This window comes from Lemur catta, chromosome 8 (genome assembly GCF_020740605.2).
Source record: "Lemur catta isolate mLemCat1 chromosome 8, mLemCat1.pri, whole genome shotgun sequence".
NCBI classification, from domain to species: Eukaryota; Metazoa; Chordata; class Mammalia; order Primates; family Lemuridae; genus Lemur; species Lemur catta.
The window spans coordinates 62,389,332-62,406,226 of NC_059135.1; the positions used below are offsets into that span (position 1 = coordinate 62,389,332).

Genomic DNA, 16,895 nt, shown 5'->3' on the forward strand with positions numbered 1-16,895 from the left:
CTGAGCACATGGTTTGAGTCACGTATGTTAAGCCACCCTAGGGTGTTGGTGCTGCTTTTCCTGATGGATATATTTTAATTTCCACTCAAAATTAAATTATACTTTAAGCTTTAAGAAAACGTAAACTATTATGGTATTAAATGGTTTTATTAACCATTTAAAATTCTACTTCACATTAAGATGGATTTCTTTTCACTGAGTAGAATGTCTTTTTTTACCAAGGCCTGGCAATAGTCATATTAATATTCTCTCTCTCTCTCTCCTTCCTTCCTTCCTTTCTCCCTTCCTTCCTTCCTTCCTTCCTTCCTTCCTTCCTTCCTTCCTTCCTTCCTTCCAGGGATCACTACTTGTGTGATGTGACATGGGTAACACCAGAAAGGATTTCTCTGCAGTGGCTCAGGAGGATTCAGAACTATTCGGTCATGGATATTTGTGACTATGATGATTCCAATGGAAGATGGAATTGCTTAGTGGTAAGACTGAATTGCGAGGAGGGGGTTCTGCTTCTAAAGCAACATGTGATTGGAGGGCTCTATACAGTCAGGGACAGTAAAGACTGGGAATCAGGAAATTAGGTTTGAGTCTCTCTTCTTCTTGACTCTGTGACCTGAGGCAGCAAGCCTTGGCTGTCAGATACCTGCCATCCCGCGGTGCTTCTATTCCACCCTCACTCCCTACCCCCGCTGTTTTAGTTATGGACACTGTCCCTTGGGAAGGGGAGAGACAGTGACTGGAAACCCAGGAGATAGAATCCGATGTCCATATTTAGAAAATCAGAGAGGACCAGCAGCTGCAAGGTCAAGGAACTGTGTTTGCATAGAGAACATATATGGGGTGGGGAATGACTGTCTGAGTACATGTCAAAAGAAACAAATATCAAGAGGCCACAAACCCATTATCATTACTGTGACTGTCTTTAAGCAGGAAACAGCTTTAAATAAGTACCAGTCTGAGAGGTTGCCAGCACTGAGGCCAATTCAGTGTTACTCCAACTTTGAGTTGCGGGGGAGTTTCTAGCCAGGAAACCACAGGGCTAGCCAGAGTGGGGAATCGAAGTTACCGCCCCTTTGGGAGCCTGCAGTCTCAGGAGGGGTAGAGCCTGGAAGAGGTTTGCTGGTATATGCCAAGGACACCATTACAAGCCTCCTTTTCTGGTCACGGGCCCTGTGCTTACACATCTCCTCTCCCTGCTCCCATCTGGCTGGGCACAGGGCAGATTTGTGCCTCAGAGAGCTTGAGCTCCATGTATTTTCATTCGCTTATTCATTTATTTGTGCAACAAAACTTGAATGCCTAATATGTTCCAAGCTCTGTGTAAGCTATGGATATTAAAAACTGAGTTAGACAACATGCCTGTCCCCAAAATGTTTCTGTTCTAGTAGGGAATACCATTATGAAAATAAATCCTAATAGCTGCCATTTATTGAACACTTGCAGTATGTCAGGCACTGTGGATACTGAGGGTCAACGAGTTTGAGGAGTTTGTTCAGGTCATAGGACACAGCCAGAACTCAAACTGCAAAACCCAGCTCTTGGCTTCCTGCCAATCAAGTCTCCATAATGTCAGGGTTGTGCCATGAAAGGGCTTAATCAAGGCACAAAGGGAATGTAGGGCAAAAGAAGATGATCCCCTCTACTGGAGACAGGCACGTTGGCAAGGAGATGACATGGGAGCTATAGAGCAGTCTGGGACAAGTCGAGGGTGCTGGGCAGATAAATGCTAGAGGCCTCCACGAGTAGAGGGCTATGCAAGGGCAGCCCTTGGAAAGGGCTTGGGACATGCAGGGACTGTGAGTTGGGGGAAACACAGTGGGGGGACAGAGGCTAGAGGCCCAGGTGAAGGCTTGGATGCTGTTCCAGGAGTGTGGACTTACCTCATAAGAAGTGGGGAGCTGTTTGAAGGTTTTAAGTAGGAGAGTATCGTAATGAGATAGAACTGTCTGTTGCCACATGAGGTCAGCCGGGGACTAAGCAGGGTGGAGAGTAGACCAGAAGGAGAGAGTAGCAGCCAGATCTCCAACAAAGAGGTGGTGGCAGAGGACCAAGGGAAACGTGCGAGCACACAGACGAAGGCAGTGTCGGTGGAGATGGGCAGAGAAGTCAACCAACTAGGCCACAGGGGCAGAGGGAGGGGACTGGGGAAAGTGCAGGCATCTAGAATGACCCTCAGGTCTCTGGCTTGGGTGAATAGGTGCCACTAACTAGGAGAAGAATGAAGGAATAGAACAGGCAGGTGGGATGGAGGAAAGAGAAGGAAATTCTCTTCAGTTCTGTGCATGTTGGATTTAAAACATGCTTCCTGGACAGCGTGTGGGTGTGGACCCGGGGCAGAGCTCTAAGCAAGAGAGGTAAATGATCTATAATGTAATTACATGAAAAATATTAACATGAAGAAAAATATATGAATGAGTACTTTTCAAGTATTTTATTACAAGTACAATTTTGTTTATATTACCGCAACTTATGGCTAAAGAATCGATTGTATCATCTACTTCTCTTTGAAATGCTGTCATTGAATCTTTCCCTTCCTAGGCACGGCAGCACATTGAAACGAGTACTACCGGCTGGGTTGGAAGGGTAAGAGTTAAGACTTAACGGGATTTTATGGATGATGGGTCAGCTACTCAGCTATTTAATATGTAGCTACTCCCAACTTGGGCTCTGTGTGATTCGTTATTAATAGCAATATTAATTGACCTAGTTCTCAAAATGTTTAAATGCTCCCTGTAGAGATATCTTTCCATGGAGAACATATAACATAAGCAGTTGGAAAAAGTAAGGGAACACGTGGAAAATCAAGAGCAGAGCAGACAAAACAAAACACATACTCTAGGCAAGTTGTAGCTCCCAGCAAGTTAAAAAGCAGCCACTGCTGAATGTTGGCCAAGATATTGAATGTGCTTGTTGACCTCATCTTTGAAGTTATGTGTGTTAAAGGCAGAAAACACGGTTTCTGTCCCCAGCCTGCACAAATGCCTGCGGACGTGTGACTACGTCCTACAGGCACTCAGCAGCAACCCCACCAAACTCACTGTGCACCTTTCTTAGGGGGAAATCATACTCATGTGGGTTCACATTTTATCAGGCAACCAGATGCAGAGCTTTATCCAGGAAAGCATGGTGACCCTCAGAGACTCCTGCTTCTCGATCCTACCGCGTTAAGTACATAATGCGCGTAAGAACCAACCACATTGCTGCAAGACCATGGCATGAAGCGAGCTGATGAGGGAACTCCAGCCATCACGACAGCTCGCATAGAAGATGAGGAATAAATCTCACCTAATTTTTATGACCACTTCCATTAAGCCCCCTTTTCAAGGGAAACAAAGTGACTCAAAAAAAATGTAAAGATTTCACATCTCTTGGGTGGTAGAGGTAAGGCGCCCAGTCCAGGAAGACGACCTCGTCCAGCTGGGCTCGGAGCTCCGGCAGCATTCACACGTCCTTTTTCTTCAGGCATTGATTGGGCAGAGGGGAGAGGTTTGCCAACATGAAAAGTGGTTTCCTCCATGGCAAGAGACATGCTACACTTCCTCACGACTCTTTGAAAAAAATATGTTTTTTCCTCTCTGTATTTAACCAGACAGATGCCACTTTTCACACATTTCTACTAGGCACAACTCCATCCAGGGGAAACAGGGAAATGTATTAAAAAGATAAGGCTGTGAACACAGGTCTAGAGAGGGGAATGTGTTTCGGAGCTCTGTAATGAGAACACCAAGTGTACCGCACGCCTCAGCTTGCTCCATAAATGAATTTGCTTTAAATCACTAAATAGAAGAGGGAAGCATTTTTCTTCTTTCCCAAAATGGGAGCTGATGAGAGAGGAAACATCGAGGGCGAAGTGTACCAACAATTTTAAAAGACCATCTCCTACCTGCTCTCAAATGTAGCTAGGAAATCGAAATCATAAAGCAACATATTCCTTTCAGGCTGGGGTAGACGCTCTTCTACTTAAACTGCGTTATGTTCTGAGTGTTATCTTTTATTGAACTGTAAACAAATGGAAATTTTGGTCTATATTTCTATACAAAATTTTTTTTTTGTAAATTATTGACCATGCTTAACACAATGAAAAGGCTTATAATGAAAATAACTGTATAAGTGTTTCTGTATGAAATATACAACAGACATTACTTATGGTATCTGGTCCAGAAATGGTTAAATACTGCCTGACTCTGACTTTCAAAAAGAAATATGTATAAAAAAAAACAGGAAAGAAATGTCCCCAAATTCCAAACCACCTCCAACCTGAGACAGTCAAAAATAACGTCTGTTTCAAGAATGCACATTGAAGACATTGAGGAAATTTACTCATTGAAACTGAAAGGATAATGTTATTTTTCAGGCACTTAGAACCAGACGTCATAGTTATCCTCTGTAGAGAGCAGGTGCCCCAAAGAACAGTAACCACTTCTGTTTATTGGGTGTTCTCTATAAGCCTCTTTATGTGCATTCTCGTGTTTACTCCTTGCAAAATTTACCTGTGAGCTTGGTCTTTTTGTGCACATTTTATAGAAAGAGAATTTTCCTTTTCTAGTTTCATTCAGCAAGTAAATTGAAGCATGGATTTTTGAGCATAGGTGTTGGGGAGGACTTTCTAAAACTAAAGTTGGTACTGAGATGAGACTAATGTGCTTTAATGCTTTTTTTGTTATCTACTATTTTCTAGTTCAGGCCTTCAGAACCTCATTTTACCTCTGACGGTAACAGCTTCTACAAGATCATCAGCAATGAAGAGGGTTACAAACACATTTGCTATTTCCAAATAGAACAAGACGTGAGTATTCTTACATAATTTATTTCAGGTTGACCTTTTTTTTTTTTTTTTTTGAAACTAACTTGAAGTGGAAATCATTTGGTAAAGTTGATCAGTGTGTGCAAACAATCAGACTAATTCAGATTCCTCAGTGGTATATGTGGTAAGGTGGAACGGGCTGGGGAGTCCCAACAAGAAAACCCGAGGTTATTTGAATTTCTGATATAAATGATTTAATCTTCTGCTTAACTTTGATTAGAAGGAAAGTCTAATAAATCCCTTTCTTTAAACCCCTGTCAGGACTGCACATTTATTACAGCAGGAGCTTGGGAAGTCATCGGGATAGAAGCTCTTACCAGCGATTATCTGTGAGCATCCTAATAATTGATGGGATATAAACCTGCTTGTTATAATCATGCCCTCTTTGCCCAGAAGTAGGGAAAAATCTCCTACAAATGAAGAGTAGTCTCTTTGGAATGTGTTCAATACTTTTTTCTTTTTAACATACGGAAGCCTTAATGATTTTCACATATGCTTAGCAGATTTGATACCATGCCACCAAGCAGCGCTACCTCTTGCTCTTACCTGCTTTACATTACAAGAGCTGAAGCCTCTTTTACTTGAACGTCGTGGTGGAATGCTGAACTAGCAGTCGGGCATTTTGTAAAATTTCAGCTGGCACGGATTTTTTGAAAGGCTTAGAAAGGCAATTTTATCTGTCCATGTCTCGGCCTTACTCTTTGGAAAATGGAAAGCTTTGCAGAAGCTGTCAACTGCCACAAATGAGTTAGTGGAAAAGAGAGTGTTATTTTTCATTAGAATCTTGGGCACTTTTATGATCCTTATTGGTCTCACCACAGAGGAATTCTGCCACTGCCCGAAGTAGTTTTTGAAGACCCTCTTTAGAAGTGGCTCTGCCGCTCTCAGGAAGATGGGGCTCCTGCCATCTGGTAGCTTATGTTATAAGACAGAAAATGCAGAAAACGGGATTGATAAATGGTGTCTTAATTTCAGGCTAGTTGTCCAGTTACATTTTTCTTACAAAAGGCTTCTTTTGAGTTTTTACGTGTCACTTTAATTAAGGAAGAACTCTCTGGTTTCATATATTTCAGTCTGTTAAAAAAAATGTATGATTTCTCTTAATATATAGAAAATCTCTTCTGTATAGATAGATGATGGAGAAAAATGGCTTCTAGGGGGTGGTGAGGGGCAGGGAGCAATGACAGACGACCACGCACTGTGTGCACTCTGGGCTTCGTGTTGGAGTTCAATGGCATGTGTCCAACTTTTCAAGAAATCATAATTAATGTGTATTTCATTTGTTTTCCTTCTAGATACTACATTAGTAATGAATATAAAGGAATGCCAGGAGGAAGAAATCTTTATAAGTAAGAGTTCTGTCACATTGCTGACTTGAGTCTTTTTAGCTGATAAACAATTTCTGGACTTTGTTTTTTTGCCTTGTCCTAACTAATCTTAAACTGGAATTGCTCTTGAGCACTTTTATTCCTTCATAAATCACTCTGCATGCCAACAAAAGAGAATGGCTTTATTAGATGTTTTGTGATATTTCCAAACAATGGGAGGTTTGAGGTTATTTTTAATGCAATGTATGTAGTTCACATTAAAAGAAAGCATTTTGAGAATTGCTTTGGCATTCTGCTATCTTTGAAACTAGAATATGGCATTATTCAATTCCTTCCTTTCATTTATCCTTTCATCAAGCACTTAATTTCCACTGTTGGTTTTACAGAATCCAACTTAATGACTACACAAAAGTGACATGCCTGACTTGTGAGCTGGATCCAGAACGGTGTCAGTACTATTCTGTGTCATTTAGTAAGGAGGCAAAGTATTATCAGCTGAGATGTTCAGGTGAGTCTGAGCTGCCTGGGAGGGGGCAGTAGTCGCTGTGACTCCCACGTCTGTCTATCTGAAGCGGTTCCTTCCTTTCCTTTTGAACTTGAGGAGTTCTTAAAATCACTATAGTCCTCTTGTCTCCACTCACATTTAAGTGGTGAGTTTAAACTACCTTTTCTTCCCCTCCTAACTGAAAGACTTGTATAGTTTACTTTAGACTGAACATACACGTGCACGCGTGCACACACACACAGACACACAACCCTTATGCATAACAGGAGCACTTCCTCCTTAAATACACACATATTACAGGGTTTTAAATTATTATTTTATGCACTTGCCCCTTTAAATGAGACAATGTATGTATGTGGCTGGTGCCTGTCACCCAACATGCCACTGCTCTATCTTCTGTCACTATTATTTATTATGAATGAAGGACCCTGGCAGGGAGAGGCAAAGTGACTTATGCAGATCACACAGCTAGTTATAGGCACAATAGGATTCAGACACAGGCCTCTGCCTCCCAAGCCCTCCCTTTGAAACAGTGCCCTAGGTTACTCCTCAAAATGAAAGAAAGAATCTGGATATTCTAAAAAGAACTGCCAATAGCAAAAAAAAAAAAAAGGTTTTCAAACCAGTTATCTGAATCTTCTTCATTGTTATGTTCCTTTACAGTTCTTTACTATGGCTGCTTTTAGACATTGTTTTTTGGGTACATGCTTTTATACTAGGCACTGCATTAAAAGCTTTATATTCATGATCTTGTTTAATCTTTAAGAAAGCTCTATAAAGTAGAGATTATTATCTTCATTTTATATGTGAGGAAACGGAAGCATAGATATGTTGTCGTAAGTCACACAGCAAGTAAGCCAGGATTCAAACCCAGGTCTGTATAGTGCCTGCACTGTGGTTCCAATCAAGTGTAGAAATTAATATTATCATCCAAATGCATCAAAATTAAATTGCTCACAAAATAGCTTTTCTATACATTACCTTCCACTCTGCAACTACCACAGTTGGGATAAATAGTGACGATATGGGCTTGTGAGAAAAACACTTTCGCATGCCAGAAAGGAATCGCTTATCCAAGTCAGGCACCGTGCAGATGTGCCGCCTGGCTCCGGGACTCCGGAGTGGGAGCAGCAGGGGAAACCCGCCCCTCCCAGGAGGCCGGCTCCAGGGCTCCGGGCTGCCGCGGGAGGGCAGGGCCTCAGCAACCCTGTGGTCATCCGGGATCCCAGATTCAGACTTGGGGAAGGATGGCAGCTGCACTTCACCTCCCTGATGAGGATATTGGGCTCAGAGATGAGAAGGTGCCCAAGGCACCTAGCAGGGCAGACGTTCATTTCCCACTTCATTCTACTAAGCCCCGGGCCTTCCCAGTAATACTTCTTACACTCAAATTGTAATTATTTTAAGGGGGGGGGGGGAAGAAAAGCAGCTAACATTTCTTAAGCTTCTTATCCATAATGATATTAAGTATGTGTTCCATCAAAGTTAAATGGCAACAAATGATATTTTTGAAAAGACATATATCCTGTTGTTTTTTTTTTTTTAAATAGTCATCTAAAACATGTTTTTCCCTGATTATGTTAACAGGCCCTGGTCTCCCCCTCTATACCCTGCACCACAGCTCAAATGATACAGGTATTTTCTCATATTTTACCCTCTCTTTGCTTTTAGGAAGGTGCATGTGACTAGTGCAAGTGCCTAGCCTTGTGTGATTCTCCTTGGCTTTAGAGTGTCTTGACAATGTCTCGAATACAAGGCTTAGAACCTGAAGTATGTGTAGTCCCATCAGTGAATTTTGTGTTTGCTCATTACTGCGTTGCAGAAGCCAAATTCATCACACTGTAATGAATTACTGCTGTCTCCTGCATTTGTTTAGAACTGAGAGTCCTGGAAGACAACTCGGCTTTGGATAAAATGCTGCAGAATGTCCAAATGCCCTCCAAAAAACTGGACTTTATTATTTTGAATGAAACAAGTAAGTTAAATTCCTCCTGGAATAGTACTTGTCATGAAAAAACAAATAAAATATAACATATGTGATCATTTGATCTGAAAATATGCACTTTATATTATATATAAATCTAATTTAGAAGGCTATTTTTCATGAAATATTCTGTCACATTCCTTTGTCTTAAAATACAGTACCATTCTATGTAAAATTTATTCTGTCAAGAGGAAAGGTATTTGGAGAAAATACACTATTGCTAGTTCAGTTTTATCCCCTTAGGAACTCTGGCATTTTACTAGTAAGTACTAATTGTGCATTTAACTTAATGATAATCCTAACATATTTTACCTTTAACCTAAAGAGATCAAAATTATCTGAGATGATTGTATAAAAAAAATAGTGTTGGCTATAAATTAGTGTCAGTCTCTGGAGAGAAATTTTGAATTTTTCCTAAACCCTCCTCCTTCCTCTCCTCCCATAGTTAGTCTAGTCCCCGGCCTGGCAGCCTGATCACAGATTATATTCGGAGACCACTAAGAACAATGGGTTTCTTCAACTAAAAAATCTTCTTTCTTTCTTTCTTTGCTTTTATTTTTTATTTTTTCCACTAAGGGGTAACAGCTTATAGGGGAGGGAGGAACCCATTAGGATTTATTTATTTTAGATATTTTTTTTAATTTAGGAGAATATAAAATATTCAGTGCATCTAATTTTAAATGTCAGGAAGAGCACTGGAAAGAGTAGGGTACTTCTGAAAAACAGCTTAGAGCAGTGCCACTCAAACGGATTTCGCATGTGAGTCACCTGGGACCTCGTTAACGTGCACATTCTGACCCAGCAGGTCAGGGTGAGTCCTGGATTCCAAGGGTGCAGAAAGCTTCTAGGTGGTGCCAGTGCTGCTGGCCCTTGAGCCACACTTGAGTGGCAAGAGCTTAGAGTTTTCCAGAGCTAACGTTGAAAGCCTGGTGCAGAAGCCATTGAATACTGAGATGTGACTTCTATTTCAGTTGGTAAACAGTGGGGAGCTCTGAAGGTTTTAGGGTCAGGGAAGCCCCATGATGAGATGGATAACTTGATAGGGAGTCCGACTGGTTATAACCATTCAAACTGCAGAAAGGAGGGCATGAAGGGAGTCAGGGAGCAGGGAGCAGGGAAGGCAGGACTATGGGAGTAAAAGAAACCCCAAAGAAAAGAGTGTGCATCTTCAAAACAGTGCAACTAAAATGCCTTCTGATCAACTAGTGCTAAGTCAAACAAAGCAGAGATCAAATGGTGGGTTTGGCATGTTCATTAAAAACATCACGGTCACCTGATATTTTGACATTCTATTCAAATTATAATAGAGACGAATTTTTGTTCTAAACAAGCACATTTAATCAGAAGGCATAACAATAATCAACAAAATACAAATTGAAGGGAAATCTATCTATATATTTTACTCCTAAATCTTTCTTTTCTCTTTAAGTAAAATAATTGTAACAAATAAAAAAAAAAGGAAGATAAATGTTAGGAAGAAATAGCTCTAGAGATAAGGAATTTTTTTTTCTTTTGCCTACAGTTTAAATCTACTGGAACTAGAAATAATTTTATTAAAATGTGGGGAAACTTTCTTTTTTTAAGATTTATTAGCGTAACTCATCTTTAATTTAGAAGCAAAGGGAACTGACTCATTATTTAGAGACGAATTTTATTGAACTGATGTTAAATCAAGCGCAGAGAATCACACAGACCCGTGGAAGATCATACAGAATGTGCACAACAGTTTGCTCCATGTAAACCCGATTTCCTTCTGTGAAACACAGAGCTGAAAATGGGAACTCAGCTCTGCGGTCTGGGATGGCGATAAGAATTACAAAAATGTTATTAAATCAGAATTTTAAAATAGAGTTGGGGCCAACTAAAAATCCTAAACAGCTTCAAGGAAATTCAAGAAGAGGAAAACATTTTGGAGGAAAACTTAGAACATAAGCCATAAACAAACTAGATAAGTAGATCAGATGCCAAAGAACAGAATCATAAAAACAAAACATTAGAAATCCTAAGATGCACTTTTATTTTATGAGGCACCAATGTATTTAATAGATACATTAGAAACAACTTTATTGTTCTAACATTAACTAGTATTTCAACCTGAAAGATGTCTTCATATTTTAAAAATATGCTGAATGCAAGCAGATCACTTTCTTTTTCTATTCTCATTTAACATATTGTTAAATTCTAGACATGACTCATCACTGACAGAGATAAAGAACAAAATCTTGCACTAATAATTGTTCTTCACTTACTAATTAATCTTTCTGTTTGTTTAGAATTTTGGTATCAGATGATCTTGCCTCCGCATTTCGATCAATCTAAGAAATATCCTCTGCTATTGGAAGTGTAAGTATTCAAGACGAGGGAGCAATTTTGAAGTGTTGGAGTCATATATTTTTTGCCCATTGCAGCTTATTGAAAAATAGGGCCAAAATGCATCCCTTCTTTCTTCCTGAATCGCTATCTACTATTTCCTCCTTCCATTCTGTAATCATAAACCCTAGTCTGTGTTTTCTCACATCTTAATAGAGAGGGTTGATACTCCTCTTCTGTCATAATGGTATATGTTTTTTTTTTGTTTGTTTTGTTTTGTTTTTTGTTTCTCTGAATTCCAAGGGAATTCCAAAGGAATTCTCAAGTCCACATTTTCATCCTTACCTCCTGGACATTTTAACAAGCAAGAGATGGGTATTAACAGTCTTCATAGTTCCCTGCCTCCAGCTCCCATTGGCTGCCTCAGTTTCTCTTCCTTTAGTTCCTGAAATTTTGCTGCCTGTGTGGTATTTTCTGTTCCCCTTTTTGGTGAAGAGAAGTTATAGAGGAGAGTGTTCATTACGATCCAAACTTCTTCAAGTCTTAGAGAAAGTTCTGAAATCCCAAGTCTTTGAACAGTGGATGCGAACTCATGTGAACTCTAAACATGAAGCTTTGTGAAATATTTCTGACAATTATTAGGAATGCTCTATACTTCAATCCTTCTGCAATTGCCCTGGTCTCATCCGTAATGCCACAATGTCATACTCTTCCTGTCCTAGCTTGCATCATTTCCTTTATTAAAAACAAACTAACAAATGTGCTGGGTGCCTGCCATGTGCCAGGTGCTTAGCATAATTTGCCTTATTTTATTCACATAACAAACCCATGTGGTAACTTCTATTGGCCCATTATAAGGAAGAGAAACTGAAGCTTAGGAACGTAATTTTTCTGTTGTTACTGGCAAAAAAAAAAAAAGGTTGGGGGCGGGAATGGACACAGACATTAGTGTCAGACACAACTTTGTTCCATTATATTCTAAGTTCCATAAAAACTAAGCATAAAAGCACAAAGAAAGGGAAAGATAGGTATTTTAAACTTCCAGATGTGCTTTTATTTCATTAAGACTAATTTTGACTTAATAAAGTCAAATTCATTAGCAACACTAACTTGTTTTAGGTTTTAGCTCTAATACTAAAAAAGCATCCATTAGAAAAGAATGATATTTTTATCTTCTTTGAGTTCCCACTAAGTAATGATTAGGTTCCACCCCCACCCTTCATTAGGAAAGGTAAAAAAAAAAAAGGTAAATTAAGCATCTGTTTTTGTTTAGTTATTTTTCTCCTTTTTTTTGATGTCTAAATCTTTGTTTTATATTTTTAAAAAATCTTGTTTAATCTTGGAGTTAGGTAACTTCATACATACTTAATATTAAGGCAAGCTTTTAATCTACCAGAATAAATATCGTTGAGAGTCCCAAGGCATCTCACATGTTGTTAAAAAATGTTTACGCGCCCCCAAAAATGCATGAAGTCATTCTCCTGCTTAAAGTTAGAATATTGCCATATTTAGTTTAAAATTAAAATAATGCAATATTTTCTTTAAAATTAAAGTTCTTTTGACTGCCCTAAGAAGAGGGAGGAAAACATTAGCAAAGGCATTCAGTCAGGACTTGTCCAGTCCTATGGGGGGGTACAGTGATCAAATGAGTCAGAGAGATGGGGTGGGGAGGGAACAGTTATTAGAGAAAGTCTGTGACCAAGAGTCCTGTGGATGGTGCACAGATGACATAATTAAATGAAATGCAATGAGCTATAAGGTGCTTTTCGTTAATAACAAACAGAAATGAGAGGGCTTAATGGAGATTGCACACATAGCTATGTGTAGGGTAGATTGTAAACTGTGAAGATTGCAGATACAAGGCCATTAAACTTGTTATTAATAGTAAGTAGAATGCCAAACAACATACCTGTTTTCCAATACAATCTATTTCTTTCATCTTTGAAGTTTTAAATAATAGTGTTCATTTGTACTTTGGTCCATTCCACAATGATTTATGGAATCTTAGTGTGAGCAACTCTGTACTAGGTACTATGGGAAATGCAAAGCATATGATGCAGCAAAGTCCTTAAAAAAGTTACAACCTAGAAAATAAATTTGTAGTCTAGGAGTATTTGTAAGCTGACATGGAAAGATGTATTCAAAGCTGCATTTAATGTCATCATTTTTTCATAACACAATGCTCCTATCCCAACTATTAGAGAAATTATTTCTTAGATTTCCAAGATAATATGATACTGTAAAAATGTTGGCCTGTGAAATGTATATTTGTTAGCAATCTTCAAAGATAAAACTGATGCACATCTTTGAAGGAAACACCCAACCATTACAGTCGAGGTGCTAAGTTTTAGAGGACTCATTCTGTACACCCCAGGGGCTGGCACAATTTCAGGCTCATGATCGGGAAGGATGCACACTTCTTATCCTCAGGGAAGAGAAATGCAAGCACTCTTCTCTTCATTTGATTCAAGAAAACCATGAAAGCTAACAATTTGGGATTTTTCATAGATATGCAGGCCCCTGTAGTCAAAAAGCAGATGCTGTCTTCAGACTCAACTGGGCCACTTACCTTGCAAGCACAGAAAACATTATAGTAGCTAGCTTTGACGGCAGAGGAAGTGGTTACCAAGGAGATAAGATCATGCACGCAATCAACAGAAGACTGGGAACATTTGAAGTTGAAGATCAAATCGAAGCAGCCAGGTGAGTGACTAGGAGATGAATTCAAAGGTTATCTGATTTTTTTCCCCCTCAATTTATATTTTAAAATTGTAAAGTATAAAAAAGAATTGAAAGTGTCCTGGGATGAATTTGTAATCTCACATTTTTGTGGTAGGTTTTTAGTGAAGATATTATGTTTACATAAAAATATATGACATTATAGATTTATATAAAGTTCAAAAAAAAAAAAGCATTTCCTACATGCCTCTCTGTATGTGACTCTAGAAAGAAAGTTGGCATATGTGTTACAACCTTCTAAGAACAGAGACTTGAAATTCATCAAAAATGTGGACAAACTGAGTAAACATCTGACCAAACAAGCAAGCCCATCCTTTACGGTCAGGGATAAGCTGGGGAGTTTAGCGTACATTTACTTTGTAGGGGTGACAACTATGAGGTCCTTGGAGTGGCTCCTACAGTCTGGATGGGGGCGACTCTTCTATTTTGGGAAAATTGTCACACTTACAAGGGCTTCGTTAAGTATGGAATCACATCTCATTCTTGTGCTCTCCACTTATGGGAGTATAAATAGACGTGATCTGGCTTAAGAGAGATTTTTAATCATGAATAATGGTTACCCCGTAATGTGCACATACTGTGGGAAGTGTTTTACCTGCAGGCATTGTCACTGAAGCCCTAGGAGGTGGGTGTTCCTACCCCTATTTCAGGCATGGAAATGTAGGCTCTTAGGTTAGGTAACTTGCCAAGGTGAATCAGGGTTGGCATCCAGTTTCGCTCTGAAGCTTAACTTTAATTAATTTCAAGTGGTAAATGGGAAATGTTAACTTTGAGTTTCTGTAACCAACTGCAGGGGTGTCTGGAGAACCATGATAGTAGGGATGGTGGGGTGGTTTAAAATAATGTTGTGAAACCATAGATGAGAAAATGCAGAAAGATCCATGAATTATTAAATAGATGGAAAAAAATGCAAGAAAAAAGAAAAGTGATAACTAAAAAGGAGACAATTTGTTAATTATCCCTGGGTGGATGAAATTCTCTTGTACCAAAGTTAGTGATTAGCTAACAATTAAAAATAGAGATTTAGATTAGACAGAGGATAAATTTGTTTAAGAGTGAGGATTTGGTATTTTAAAAATAAATTTTTCTCTATCCAGACTGGTCCTCCGTGAGAGAGGGCATAGTTTCTAAGGCCTCTCATATCTGACCAAAGAAACCCCAAAAATTACAGAACTGAGTACCCACAATATACAAACCTGATTTAAAAAGTAATGAGATGCACTGTAACTATACAATGGAACACAATTTCAAAACTAAAAAGAACTATGCGCAACATGGATGAATCTTACAAACACACCGTTGAATGAAAGAAACCAGACACAAAAGTGTACATCTTACATGGTCCAATTTATATGAAGATCAAAATCAGGCACAAATTCACTTGATATTTTTGTGGAATCAAATAATTAAAAACATTTCATTTTGTCCTTTTGCAAAAAGGAAAACGGCCTAGAGGCTTGTGATAGTATGCACAGGTTGTGGTTTCAAGGATATGTATACTTTGTAAAAGTTTATCATTGCACATTAATAATTGGAAGCACAGTTCTGTATGTGTGCATTCTTCAATTTTACAAAGTTTACATGGAAAAGATAATGAGTTGAAAACTATTTCTCATTTTTTCTAATACTGTTTAACTTAGAGCAGCCTAGGACGTATATCAACAATTGAAAACATAAGACTCTCAGTCACATACAGGTCAATACAAGCGCCGCCTAAGCCCCCACAAAAAGTCTCATGTGCTAGATTTTTTTAAGTAAAAAAATTTCCTTTTGATGTAAGGCTACGATTAAGAAATAGGTGCATAAAACATTTTTCTCATTTCTTTACCTGGATTCCAATTCTGAACACAGCTTAGTGAGAAAAAGACTTCATAATCCGTCAAGGAAAAATTGCTTTCTATTTAATGGTGCTGAGCTAACTAATCAACACCCAGCATAAGAAGGGATTTATTTAGAGAATGGTGTTTAAGTTCTTAGGTAGGGGGCCCAGAGACATCTCTAAGCCCTGCTCAGATATTCTTCATGCCCTTATCTCTCCCTATTGCAGGGGCAGACTCTCAAACTGAAAAACATCTGGAGAGATTTAAATTCAATTATGTAAAGAAAAGTGCATCTGGGCTGCAAATTTTTATATAAAGCTGTGAAAAAAAAAACTGCCAGCGTTTGTTTTCTGTGAATCATACACACACACACAATTTTTATGGACTCCAACAAAAGTAAACCTTGTTCATCTGGATCTTAAGTTAAAATGATAGATATTTATCTCAGGTGTTTATTTGACTGCTGGCAGTAATTCATCTTAGTTTCTAATAGAATGAAATAGAGAATAAATGGCCGGCTTTCATATTTGTGCAGTGTCTTAGCTTTCTATGCACAGGGCAATCCTGATTTGTGAACTTCTATGTGTTTTAGACAATTTTCAAATATGGGATTTGTGGACAACGAACGAATTGCAATTTGGGGCTGGGTGAGTAGTTGTTCGACAGATGAATCTGTATGCATTCCTTAGTGAATATAACCCTGGGCAGGTTAATTTATGTTTTGTATGTAAATATTTGGAGGAAAGTCATGTCTATCGAGTCTTAGATCTCTGGGCGATAACCCTCCAGAGCCTCCGCTGAGCCAGGCTTTAAACACCTTTGTTTATTATGATGAGGAAAGTTCCTGAGGAAAGGAGAGCAAGAGTGGAGGAAGGAAAGAGGGAGGGAGGGACGGGACGAGAGGGAGGGGAAGGAGGGAGAGAGACTTGTTTTCATGAGTCAGTCAGTAAAGATTTTGTATTTATTGTTTTTTGTTTTTTTCTTTAGTGCTACCCAGTCACCAAGGTCAATAAATTTTCCACGCTTTTCCCCTTACATTTTACCAAGAAAAGGGATGAGGCCTCTGAAAGTGTAGTCTTCAGATACTGTCCAATTAAGGCCAATTTAAGCCTCCTATACCATGCTTTCTATCTCTAAAGAGGCACAGTATATAAAGATGTGAGAAATGTGGAAACTGCGACTCGCTTACCATATGTCCTTATTCTTTTACCTCCATAAAAATAACTGTTTCCATTCCTTAGTCATATGGAGGGTACGTAACCTCAATGGTCCTGGGATCGGGAAGTGGCGTGTTCAAGTGTGGAATAGCCGTGGCGCCTGTGTCCCGGTGGGAATACTATGGTATGTAATTGCTGTCAGGTATGAGGAAATACAGAGTGTTGACCTTAAAAATGCTAGTAACAGAGCCATT

The 16,895-nt window shown here is 39.0% G+C and overlaps 1 protein-coding gene across 1 annotated transcript in view; it reads left to right on the forward strand.

Moving 5' to 3' along the window:
- The window catches only part of DPP4 (dipeptidyl peptidase 4), an 80,590-nt gene that overhangs the window by 47,271 nt on the left and 16,424 nt on the right, over positions 1-16,895 (forward strand). Inside the window, exons 11-22 of the mRNA XM_045560163.1 lie at positions 338-473; positions 2,533-2,577; positions 4,673-4,780; positions 5,060-5,127; positions 6,094-6,147; positions 6,513-6,634; positions 8,219-8,266; positions 8,508-8,606; positions 10,889-10,958; positions 13,434-13,628; positions 16,077-16,131; positions 16,726-16,825. Of these exons, the coding sequence (XP_045416119.1) occupies positions 338-473; positions 2,533-2,577; positions 4,673-4,780; positions 5,060-5,127; positions 6,094-6,147; positions 6,513-6,634; positions 8,219-8,266; positions 8,508-8,606; positions 10,889-10,958; positions 13,434-13,628; positions 16,077-16,131; positions 16,726-16,825 (1,100 nt within the window). The remainder of the gene's footprint in view (positions 1-337; positions 474-2,532; positions 2,578-4,672; positions 4,781-5,059; positions 5,128-6,093; positions 6,148-6,512; positions 6,635-8,218; positions 8,267-8,507; positions 8,607-10,888; positions 10,959-13,433; positions 13,629-16,076; positions 16,132-16,725; positions 16,826-16,895) is intronic.